This window comes from Antedon bifida, chromosome 10 (assembly GCF_963402885.1).
Source record: "Antedon bifida chromosome 10, ecAntBifi1.1, whole genome shotgun sequence".
Taxonomy (NCBI): domain Eukaryota; kingdom Metazoa; phylum Echinodermata; class Crinoidea; order Comatulida; family Antedonidae; genus Antedon; species Antedon bifida.
In genome coordinates, this window is record NC_136235.1 from 21136325 (window position 1) to 21150272 (window position 13948).

General features: G+C 27.9%; 1 protein-coding gene across 10 annotated transcripts in view; it reads left to right on the top strand.

Annotated features, from left to right (window-relative positions):
* Positions 1–13948, top strand: part of LOC144854766 (protein phosphatase EYA1-like) — a 110813-nt gene that overhangs the window by 42351 nt on the left and 54514 nt on the right. The window contains exon 1 of one of the 10 annotated variants that reach the window (XM_078712736.1): positions 6270–6483. The exons of the other annotated variants lie outside the window; for them this stretch is intronic. Within the exon in view, the coding sequence (XP_078568862.1) occupies positions 6433–6483 (51 nt within the window). The 5' untranslated portion in view covers positions 6270–6432. Of the gene's footprint in view, positions 1–6269; positions 6484–13948 lie in introns of those variants that run through there. 10 annotated transcript variants of the gene reach the window in all.

The window sequence follows — 13948 nt, forward strand, 5'->3', positions numbered from 1 at the left end:
TAACTTAAGTGGGCTGTACTTTAAAAGATTATTAAACAATGCTGACTTGTAATTGTCTGAAAAGTAAACTATTTTATAAAACTTTTACAGGGATCATAGCCTAAAACCTGATGTTAAATATAAAGAAATCATATGCTTATTGAATACTTAAGTACCTTGCTCAGAAGGCATTGTAGTTTTTATGTTGTTTTCTTAAAGAATTTTAGCATTCCTTGGAGGTAGAAATTGTGGAATATTTTATGGAGAAAAGAAAGTGGTTAATAGAGTAATAACCTTTGTTTTTATTAGTTATAAACGCTTGGCTCTATCTGACCAATAGCAAATAACAGCTTTGTAATTCATTCACTGAAACAAACAGTAACCTACCAGTCAGATAAATTTACTTTGTTAATAGCAGCCAAAATACTACAAGTTTGGTAATTGTGGCTTTAGGTAAGGCAGCTTTTTAAATAACTTAATTTCTAGTTCTCGTTTTGGAATTTGTCGGCAAAAAATAGTTTACCTGTGTTTTAGACAGTAATGATGGCATTACCCGCTGTTATTATAAATCAGTGCATTCTCTGATTGGCCAATCGGAAGTGATATACGAAATTCAAGATGTAGTCTGTGAGCTATGGTTGCTGCATCAGATAACACTCTATACTGATTTTGTTGCTATGAGTTTCAAGCTCACAGCTAAAAGAAGTAGTTTAGTTACGATGTTACGTTAATTCTATCCCTATTACTCTTCAATAATTACTTGCTTTTTGCTTACTACCGTTAGCCAACCGTGTTCATCAACTGACAATTTTACGTCGCCTCCGAGTTCCTTGCAACATTTGCCGTGATATTTAAAAACTGCAGGTAAATAGGTTTATTTTTGTTGTTGCTAAAATTAGATTTACCGTTTAATGTCCAAATGTTAGGTTAAAATTAAAATTAATGTTAAAAAAAACTTTTCTTTGTTGTTAATAACTACAGTATAGCAAATTACCATAGAGATACTATATCTCTATAGTAGCCCCTGTTACCAAATAGATCATGATATAGTTTATATTATTAATTATTTGGTTTTTATTATCAAAAACATCTTATAAACATTATATTAATCCAAAGGCAAATTACTGAAAAAATGACAATGCTGTGGGTATATAAACATTATATTGTTATATAATGTCTATTCATTTGTAAAAAAATTTAAATACATAATATGTAATATTTTTAGATATTAACAATAGTCTCTTGAATTTAAAACTATAAATCATCTTTAATTTTTTGCCAAATTTCAATATTATCTACAAATGAATTTAAATCAATAAAACAGAACACATACATAAATTAAAAGTTTTAGATTCCAGCTCGTCAAACAGTTTTAAGTAGAATATTATGAAATTTAAAATATTTTTGTAGACACAAATAAGATGATGTATGATGTAGATTGTCAATAGTCACATATCTGGTAATATCTTTTCCTGAGCCAAATCTATTTTTATCATCGCATGTTGCATATTTTAAAGATATAACACAGTGTCGCATAAAAACAGATTAATATAGTGGCGCTGTAGGTTGGTGCTTAAGGTGATTATTTGCACATATTAAGATCTATGGTTCAAATCATCGTTAGTTCTGTTTTTTCAACTAACTTCAGTTCAGTTTCCATCCGTCAATCAATGTTTGATGTTTGTTACTTTACAAAAAAAGTTTTAAAAAGTATATTTAATTTTGTAGTAGAATTTCTATTTCATTTATGTTTAATTTTCATTATAAATTAAACAAAACGGTCAATTTTTATTATCTGGTAAAACTGTTTTTATTTTTGATTGAAAATTTGCCCAAGAAAAACATTTTTTTTAAATATATTTAATATGTTTATTTTGATTTTTAATAGGCATAAATATTCCTTTTTTAAAATTTAGTATTTATTTAAAAGAAGTAAAAAGAATGTAACTAAAACAATACAAAAGTTAAATGCAAAGTTAAAACCATAACAAACAAAAACTTAAATTAATAAAATGAGAAAAACTAAATTATTAGCTTAATAATATGATTTGGTTTTTTAATTTTAGTTTTTTAAGTTTATTCCATAGATTAGTTCATTTAAATGAAAAACTTTTTTTTTTCATCAATTTTTTATTTTCAATATTACTTATTCTTAATAAAAATAAAAATTCATAAATTTAATATACTAGTTGTTAATTATATTAACAATTGTGTTTTTACTTTTTAATCAACTGGAAATCCTTTCTATCCGTAGCAGCACTTTTGTTTAAATAGTGTTCAATATTTTATTTTCAATATTACTTATTCTAAATATAAATTATAATTCATAGATTTTATTAAACTAGTTAATAATTAGTTTTTAATCTGGAACATTTTAGTAATCATCAATTGATTAGCTTGTAAATACTAATAGCTAGGCTTAACTTGACAAGCCCTTGATTGATTCTCCACGTCCACAGCAGCATGAACAGCAATATTCCCTCTGGTACCTGTATAAAATTTATCAATGAGCTGGAAGAGCTGGCTAAAGATGAAAAACAAACGATTGACCTAGAGAGCCGGGACCTTTCATCGATCTTTATCCGTTTAGACAAGTAAATTATCATGGCTTTGCTATATTAACAATAATTGTTCACCTAGGGGGTAAATGTCTGTTCTAGATGTTTGTTGCAATTAACCTAATTTTATCTCTGTTTTTATTATTTGAAGTTTCTCATGGTGAAATGAAAGTCTTATTTACAATATTAATATTAGTTCTACCAGAGCTTTATTTATGTCTGGACTGTCTTATTGGCAGGTAGGGGTTTCCACTAAACATTCTTCTTTTTATATTCTCAACTTTGTGGGAAATGTCTAATGTTGGTTTATCCAGGTAAGCCACACTCATATACTACCAATCACCATTTCTGGTTTGTGTTTTTAATTTTATTTGAGAAATAATGTTTCAGATTAAGTAAATTAATTAAATATCATAATAATGATTTTCATTATTACCCACAATTATTAATTATTCTAGTTGTTATACAGCTAAATTTAATAGAATTAAAATAAATAAGACATTCATTGTTTTTCAATTCAAGTTTTTGGGGCAAAAAAACCATCTATATACACTATATGAAATTTTAAAGTAAAAACACAAAAAAAGGAATATTGTGTAAAGTCATGAAAAAAAAATCAGTGCTATACTCAATTTTAAAATGTGTTAAAAAAAACATAAAATTTATTTCACATTTAAAAAAACCTGGAGAATGATAGCATTGTTTTCTGTTCAACCTTGGGGCAAAACGGTTTTGGACACCTCACAACGTTGCATCAACGAAGCCTTTCCCTCTGGAGACGTTCACTTCCCACTATACAGAAATTTCTCAACACTCGCCTTTGGTTATTCATATATGTCTCAGAATTTTAACGAAGATTACTTAAGTAGCATAGTATTATCATCACCTATCTTGCTGGCTGATTCCCCAAGCATTATCAGGTGGGACTTACCACAGACTATCTGGTTTCAGAAATTGTAGTTTTTATTGTTGACTGGAATGCTTGTATGAATAAATTCATATGTTTCCCACTGAACAGCATCAAGGGGTAGTAACAAATTTACCTATTTTGTTGATAATTCATGACTGAAAACAAGATGTTACGAATGAATTTATAAATTTATAAAATAAGAATTAGTTGACACATGTATTTGTCACCCTCTTCTTCTCGTCCTTTTTGTCAACTGTATCATCTTCTTCTCGTCCTTAATTTAACCTCGCCATTATTGTCATATTTTACATTATACCTATAATTCAAGTTAACAACAACCAGTCCAGGGTATTTTTCTGTCTTGTTTGATTGCAAGAAATGTTATTTAAAACATAAATCAAGTTTAATCAGGTCAAAAAAGATGACCTTTTTCCAGTAATAGTCTATGAATTTATTTCATTTATTTGTCTGAAAAAGCACAAAACAATAAAATACACAAGCAGCAAAAAAAAATAAGAAGAGCACTACAAAAATGAACGAAATTGGAGATGCTTAAATAAACTTTTCAAGTAATAGTATACAAATTTATTTAATTTATTTGTCTGAAAAAGAACAAAACAATAAAATACACAAGCAGCAAAAAAAATAAGAAGAGCACTACAAAAATGAACGAAATTGGGGATGCTTAAATAAACTTTTCAAGTAATAGTATACAAATGTATTTCATTTATTTGTCTGAAAAAGAACAAAACAATAAAATACACAAGCAACAAAAAAAATAAGAATATCACTACAAAAATGAACGAAATTGGGGATGCTTAAATAAAATAAGTACATCAAAAGGTAAGTATAATACTGTGTACATTTGTGGATATACCAGAGAAGAATAATTTCTGGATATACAATATTAAAACTGTTTTTTGTAAGAAATACTTTTTTGTTTTAATCTACAGTGCATAGTATGTAGGTTAGGTAAAGTTGTATTACCCCTGTCTTTTATTCACAATTTAAAAAAAACTCTTTCAAAGTGATTCATCCTCCAATTTAGGTGTTTTATTCCAATCAGAAAATAAATTAAAGCTAGGCAGTGTACCCTATATTTATATTCTCAATTCATCATCATGATTCCGTTGAAAGTAAAAATATGAAACGGAGAGTGGTTTTATAATTACATTTTATAACGAAGGTACAAAGTAAATGGAAATATTTGTTTGTATTTAGTTGCTTCATTAAGTTTTGTTTTAAAGCACATCTCAGATTTAGCAGAAAAATATTTCTCCAATCTCCTGACATTAGAAAGAACCCCTAAGGGTTTGAATTGAGTTGATAGATTTCTAGAATTATAAGGTACTTAATAGGTACCCACTCAACTCATATTTTTGAGTTTAGACTTTATTGGCAAAATAAAGATTGTAATGAATGAATGCATAAACCATATGCTGTGATTTTATAGGGTTTTTTTAGATACTGAATGTATATTTCTGCCCTAGTTACAGTATTATATACTTTATTTACAATGTTGAAAAAATATTCTTTATATGAACAAAGAATTATAGAATTAAGTAAGAAAGAATAAGATACAAGAGTAAGATGTAAGAAACAATTAAAATAATAATAGTTAAAAGTTTAATTAATTATCTTTTTAATTAATTAATCAAACAAAAATAATGATAATATACAAAAAGTGTCATTCTATTTCTTTTATAAATGACCAATAATTTTTAAATTAAGTAGAAAGAGTGAGATATGACATTTAAAATAATAATAGTTACAAAGTTTAATTATTACTTATTCATTAACTAATCATACAAAAATAATACAAAAATACTGATAATCTACAAAAGGTTTTATTCTATCTCATGTAATAATTTCTCTATACTAAATAACAATTACATATTTGTTACAGTAAAATAATATAATACCAAAATTAGTAACATTAACAGTATTTTCTAATAATTGATGAAACAATTTTATTGATAAATAAATGATTGATAATGAAAAATTTTAACTAACTATTTATTTGACGTTTATTAAAATAGACTCATTATCTCATTACAGAAAGGGAAAACCTATAATTTTATCATACAATAAAAATTGGTTATAGTGACTTGACATGACTTTGTATTTAATTTTATTTAATCAGGTTGTGCTTTTTATTGTCATGTTCTTTGTACTAAATCAGTGTGTTTGATTGTCAATACCTCTTTTTTCAATACCTCTATTATCTGCTTTCTGATTGCTTTCTTAAACGTGCATATTTGTGGCTTGTTCAAGATTGTCTAAGAAAACTCCCTTTTTATGTGCCCCATTGACGATCTTTTCAAAACTTCTCGAGGGGTATATCACAGTCCAGTGGGTAAGAAAGCCTGATAAAGTGGTTGGTTTTTTTGTTTATAAGACAAGCTTGAATGCTGTATTGGCGATGATATAACGCCCAAAGCCATGTTTCACAGCCCGAGCTAAGGACAATGGGATATTGATCAGTTCTGTATTGAAGTATCGTAGTAGCGAGATAGAAAACACCGTATTTATAGAAACTCCTCTGCCCGTTTAATTAAATTTACTTCAGAGTGCATCCACGTCGCAAGAGGACAGACTTTTTGCAAGCTGGAGATAATTATGTGTTGGTGGTTAGAAGTAGGCTTGCTATCTGCTTATCAAGTACTTTAAATAACTGCTACTACTGTTCATTGGAAATCATAGTCATATTTGAAAAATACATTTTAATTTGTATTTTTTACAACGGATATCTTTAAGTGTATTTGACAGTAAAGATGTCCTATTGCCTTGTATGAGTATTATCCGGACATCTGCATTTAGAACGTTGTTCATATCTCCTGAATTTCTTTGTGATGTTCATGTGAATTGTGCTTTTGTGTACCTAACATACAGAGCCATTGCATACACTACGCTACGCCTTTCTGTAAACATTTTGACAGTGATCAGAGACGAGAGAGGGCTTGCCGTGTTTAGCAGTGTCTGAGGATGATAGTTCCTGCCCGTATCCTATCTCATGCTGATTGGGATTTTCTCAAGGTAACTCCTCCTTTCTATTTCATTTCTAATCTTAAAATCACAATTCTTGGTTTTCACCGTTAGCATCTGATGTAAACTGAGCCTTATTTTCTAGGATTAGAGCAGCTAGGTTTGCGTGTGTTTTAGCGTAGCTTTAGTGTACAGTTTCAGCTCCCATTATTACAAGTCCCGGCTATTGTAGCCTAGAGAGTTAGCCTTATTGTATCGTGCATAGAAAGTGTTAGGTGATACAATGTACACAGGCTATCTTTACAGTATTCTAGCCTTGTATATTTATTATGGTTCATAAGTCCTCTTCTCTTTATATATAATTAACATTTTTATAATGTTTCTAATATTTTGTCCTTTTTATTGTCAAGGCAATATATACATTATGAGATTACATTTTATTGGTTGTATTTACCAATACTCATACTGGAAATCTATTTGGGCAGTAATTTTATAGGATAAAACCCATGAATGGAAACTTTATTTATATACATAAAAACATGGTACAATATGTCATATTAAAATTGTAAAAAAAAATAGTATTTAAGGGTATAGAGTATTTTGTGTATATGATATTACTGAAGCCCCATTCACGCTAAAAAAAATATATCACCAGACTCATGGTTATGTTGCAATCGTCTATTCGTTTGCACCGATTCATTTTTTTTTTGTCCTGGTTCATAAAAACAACAATAAAACAGTGAATCATCTAACAAACTGTAAGTTTATTGGGTCACACTGTAGTATGTACTTTATTATTAAAACTAGATTTTCCTCATTCATATTATATTTAAGTTCAATGTAAATTGGGTTTATCCTAATTTTAGAATCCTATTTCTACACATGGTTTTAAATTTATAGCATAATGTTATTAGTAGAAACTGTATTACCCATCTCTACCATTGTTTGGTTTGAATACTGAGAAAATGTTATGAATTGATATTTCTACTTAATTCTTGCCATAATGTTTTATGATTTTGTTTGTTCTTTTTGTTATGCCTTTTATAGTAATTTTGTTAGACAGTTTTATGACTATTTTATTATTTGAACTCTTTAGTGTTAACACAATTATATAAACATATTTATAAAACATGCATTTAGTCTCCGAACACTGTATGTTATGAAGTAAAAATGATGCATTACTTACTATAATTGTTATATGAATAGCATTTCCATGTTTTGTCTTTAAACAATGCTTTTATTAAATATAAAGGCATAAAACATGTTTGTACTTATTATATTTATATCTCCTTGCTTCGTTTTTGGTAGACGTAGCATGTTCCACTATTTTGTACCGTTCATTCCTGTCGTATGCTGAGTGGTATCACCTGAGCTTGGGCCCTATTAGTACATTTTCCAAATCATCTTGTATCATTTCTTTCTTTTTAAACATATTTGTATTTATCCATTGATAATGTCTCACATTTTTAGAAACATTTTTTTTTTCAATATTTTTATAGATGCCTGTATTATTTGATTTTTTAATCAAACCTTTACATATCTTTTGTTTAAAAGAAATATTTAAAATAATTTTTAACAAACAATAATTCTCCATCCATTTTCTCAATGCGTGTGAATGCATAAATATGTCTGATTATTAAAATCCTTACATAATGGGTAAACAATCTGTAAAATTGTCTTTCTATTGCATATATTCATTAAGTACATCTCCATAAGCTCCAAGATGAGGGAAAAATTCAGTTAGTTATATGTGCATGAATAATTATCAAACAAGACCTGAGGGTAAAATATGATTTTGCTTTAGTCAATCAGTTCATCAAAACACTGAATTGATAAATGGAATTTGCAAATCAAAAGTGTCATCTCACAGTTTTACACTGCCAATGCTGCTAGCATTGAATCAACTCTCGAGACATTTATGGAAACGTTTTTTCTTTCTTAATCGTTTACCATTAATTTATTTATCTAGACGTTTATCTTAAGAACATTGATAATATCAATAGCGTAAGAACATTTTGATTTTTAATAATATTCATTTTCCACCAATTACTGTTTATTTTCTCATAACTTTTCTCTTTAATAATTTCTGAAAATGTTGTTCATCGAAAATGACTGAAAGTATCAAATATAAGAATATACAATTTTACGTTATATGTATAATTTCAAAAATTAATATGTTAGTTCCTATATATTGTATGGTAATAATGGAATAAAGTTGGCTGTGGCTAGGCTAGTGCTACTGTCGGTAATGTAATCACTACGCAAGTCAGGTAAGACTAATTCAATATAACCTAGACCAACTGTCACCAGCCAATGCAAAAATAACATTTTTTTCTCCCGATTCATTTTACCATAATCAGGTAGGAGGAGTGGGAATCTTAGCAAATTGTTTAATCTAATTCATAAATAATTAAAATTATGATAAATATGTTTGCTAGAGAAGAACAAAGTCAATACATAAGAAATATAATATATTAATTTTACGCATTTGGATTAGAAATATGTGAGGAATATAGCATTCTACTCAGGTCACTTACCAATTGAACATGGTGATTGGGTTAACACTTTAAAATAATAAAATTATATGTATCTACATTATACTTTATTAAAATGATATTCTAATTATTTTAATAAAAGTTAACATTTAATATTAATAATGATACATTTTAAAATTATTATATCAATCAATCAATATGATTGTCAATACAATTTGTTGCATAAAAATAACTTTTTAAATTCTTATTTTTAGTAACTAAAAATGTACTTCATTTTATTAGTATATCATTTATCATTTTAACTTGCTTACTTACTGGCTAATCCAGACCAACTTTCTACTTGATTTGTCTGATTGAATTTAAACCTTTTAATTTAGTTTTTAGATTTATCAAATCCCTACAGATTTATCTTATACATATTTAATAATATTATTCCATTGCAAGATTACATCCCAACGTTGTCTTCCCATTCAATTCAAGTAATTTAGAAACAGTTCAAAAACCTCTGTATAATAAATGGTTATGATTCATGAATTATGCATTTAACCTTTTAATAAAAAGCAATCAGTTAAAAATTATGTTGTGTTCTCATGTCAAAAGTAATTGACAATATTACGTATGTAAATTGAAAATGATGTTTAAAAATTGTCCATTTTAAATTGTAGCCAAAGGTGAATTTTGTGTCCTATTGCAGTATAACTCATCTTCATGGTAGCCTTCTCACCCGGCCTAGATTGTTTCCTAGGCATTAATTTTTATAAACATTCTTTGTGAAACCTCCGGGACATAGGGGCTTCACTTAGGCATTATGTTATGACTGTGCGTATCTTTACTAGTTTTAAACATGTTTTATCCTAAAGTGCTGTGTGTTACAACCTTGTTTGTAAGAGTGATGAAAATGCTGGTAATTGTTATAATGGCGCAAGATACTCGTTAGTCTTTTATACAAAAGAAAATTTGTTTTAACTGTTCTGTATATATCTTTCAAATTAAGCCTATGTATGCTTTTATTTTTCTGTATATATGTTATAATTTTTCTGTACTTTTAAACCTTGTAACTGGACCATTTTGAAAAGCAGTACTACGTTACTAAAAATACAATCCAGTCAAAAAAAAAAGAATAAATAAATTTTTATATGAGTAGGAAACAGTCTAATTTAATGAACATATACTTTTTTTGATATTTAAGAAAATACTTTAAAAATTGACTCGGGCTTACAAATTTAGTCTGGAATAATAATAATAGGAACAGCATTGACTTGTGAGAAACGTTTAGAATTAAATCTTCATTAGTTTATTGGTTCATAGTAATCATAGGCACCTTCCCTGGGCTAAATTTTGGGAATTCCAAATTTCATTTCACCATTTTGAAGCCCTGAGATTTCCGTACTTCATGGATCCTCCACTGGTGTAGTACACTTTACAATGTCACAGACTTACAATGTGCATACAACAACTGAATTGTAGGCCTACTGTCCAATCAAGATATAGTACTTTAAACTGTAGCACTCAACAAACAGGAGATAGATAGAAATAAAACATTATGAACTTTTTAAAAAAAAAGGTGTTTTCCTGGAAAAATGTTGTTTATGTATAATTATGATGCATAAAAGCTTAAATAATTTTCAACCAGCTGTGGATGTAATTTATAAATTTAACATTGAATATTAAAATAGAATTGTGTATGATGATAGTACTTATGAACTAATTTATAAAGCAGCTTGATGTTAAACCTTTTTAAACTCAATCGCATTATAGCTTCATTTAAAGTATGGAGAACTGTTTAATGTAAACCAATTAATTAATATTCATTGCTGTGCTTTAATAATTATTATAATAATGTTATCTATTATCATAATTAAACTATTAATTTATATTAGTGACCTTTATTATAACATTTAACTGAAATGATTAGAAAACAATGTAATAGTACATGTGTTTTTAAGTAGTTTATATCAGCTGCTGCTTTTACAGATTTTTTCGAGAGCTTTTCCAACTTTCGTAAGTCCTTGATTGTAAAACGTTCCATGTTTTTCCAAAATGTATAATATTCAAGTTACCCACATGTGTCTCAATTAAAAAAAAAAAAAGCTATGTCTAAATTTTAAAATAAATAATAATAATTTTCTGATATTTTATTTTGTTTTATTTGTAGGCTGTTTTCAATAAAAATGAATATTTTAAATACATACTGTATTATTTCTCTGGTTATTGTTATAATATATATACAGTAGAACTATTAATAGTATAAATATTTTTGATTTTTAATAATTTAAGTAGAAATTCAAATATTTGTTCTTTCTTTTACGAAAATTTATCTGTATTTGGTATCGGCAAGATTAACCCACTGTTTTCAAAAGCATAGTTCTAGAATTCTCTTTGGGGTTTTTTTCCATTTAAATATTTAACACATATAAAATAATTATTGTTAGTAGAATCAATTTTTGTAAGTACTCTCTCTCTCATTAAAGGTCGTTGCTTGTAAATTCTTGTTATTCCGATTGATTAGGTTTCCAAAGACTTGCGTCGTTTTGTCAATTTTCACACAGTCTATGACCCTAATTACCTCACCCCTTTACATAAACGCCTTCTGGGTTTTCTACTAATTTTACGGCGAACAAAGCTTTGATTAAAACCAACTGTAATTAAGTCTGTAATTAAGCCAATGTTTTTACATTGTCAAGTTGTTACTGAAACAATTAATTATTTGTTTTATTTTGCTACATGTTTATGTAATACTATAAGTATAACAACCAGCTGAATGATTTGGTTTTTAAACAAATAATAAAATGATTGTTTATAGTTAGTTTTTGAACAATGCAGTTTGGTTTTTTAATAGAATGACAAAGAAGGTTTTAGAATAGAATATGTATCAAGTTATATACAGATGTTGTCATTTTACATAATATAATATTTAATTTATAAACACTGTATGATTATGAATAAACAAAAAGAAAATTTGAATTATAACAAGATTTATATTCTATAAAAAGATCTTTTTAAAATGTGTTATATTTTGATTAAAGATGTATTGTCCCCCAAAAACAAAAAGAAAGATGAATAAAATCAGACTTTGAATAGGCCATTTTGCCGTTTTAATCAAGTTATTCACTACTGTAGAAAAATTTTTTTTTTTTTCCGATCCCGGTTTTTGGTCAAAGAAACTATTATGTGACATTAAAATGACATATTCAACAAAAACAATTTTAAAAATTATGTTTTTTAGGGGTACGTCATTAAACATATTGTATTCATTCATAACTTTTTTATTTTTGTTACACAGGGGTCAGATCCAGGGGGTGTGTAGTGCTTGAGGCATGCACCCCTACATTTGCTTTGAATAAATATATTACACAAGTAAGATGTAAATAAAAATGTTCAGGCCAACATATTCATGCTGTATTAACATTAAATAATATAAAAAATTGATAAATATTTAATTAAATATTGATAGCCATGTGACTAATAGAATAATATTGGATGTTAATTGTTATATTACAAATGTGCTATTAATTGATACTAACTAAATACTGCTGCTACCGTGGCGTATGTATTTTCATTTACCAATATCTGAGAACAGTTGCAATCTCTTTCCACATGACTGCCCATCTTCGTGGATCCATATTGAAATTTATGAGGATTCCGTATCCCTTGTCGTATCTCAACTACCTGGAGAATTCTCGCATCACTGGCACAACCTGTCGTTCCATTCCAAACATAGTCTACAAAACGTGGAAACTTCTCGTTAATATGGTCTTGATCCGTTGATTTCACGCTTGCGAGCTGGCAGCTGCTTTTAACAATTTTTAAATGGCGCTAATCATTTTCTGATCTCTTAATCCAAGTATTAACCAAGGGATTGTTTGAATGTATATCTTAATAATTGATCTGTGACTTTCTCTTATGTGTCATGTCTTCAAATATAAATTCATTACATTAATATAAACATAGGGGGGTTTGTATGTATTTGTTTATACATTCCCCCCTTGTGCAATAGCACCTTGTATCATTGTTTATATGCATTTATATACACACTTTTTCATTTCTTATTTGTTAAATATAAATTTAATAATTGTTTTCTATTTATATTAAAATTTCTCATTTCCTGTTTAACACAAAATGATAATTTTTTTTAATATGTTCTTCAAAAATAAATACAATAATTATAATTTATATTAAATTGTAAATTATTTTTAAAATGTAATATTTAAAGATACGATGTTAGTTAACTTCAATTACATACTCTCTTAACCCAGGAATATGTTTTTCCAAAAGCTTGCCACTGGCTTGGCTCAAGATAAAATAAGCCAAAAATTGTTTAATAATAATAAGCCAAAAACTAGATTTGAACTCGTCACTACGGACGAGTTAGGTTATCCGCAGCCAAAAAGCCAAGATTATTATGACTACTATACTATACTATAGGTCCCTGGATAAATTGTTTATCACAAATAGCCAATCAGTACTTAGTCTTATTTGGCCTGCTACATTATAGCAGTAGGTAGGAAATAAATGATTTGGGCTATACCAAATGCCGTTACTGTATATACAGTATAATCTTTATACGTACTATATACAGTTCAGAATAGGTGAAAATAAGTGACCAAAGTTATTGACGCTTTTGAACATGATGACGTCATCACAAATTTAAAAATGGTAAATCATGCGAAAGATAATTGATTGACCTAGACATTATATAAAAATAGGAGGAAATAGAATACGGATAAGTAGAGATGAGCTCTACTAAATGTGATGCGCTATGACAAAAGAGACAAAAATCCTATATTTTATATTCGAGTGGCCATACGATGACGTCACAATGTCCTGTTAGCCATATTGATGCATTATTCAATATCTACAACTCATCTACTACAAGAATATGTAATTATAAAAAAGTTCACCACGTAGTTTAAAATCTAAGACTGTTTAAAAAAAGGCATAAATTTGACAAATTTTTGAACTTTTTCATCAAAAACGCCCGCAAATTGTTCAATTCTACGTGCTCGTATGACGTGGTATTA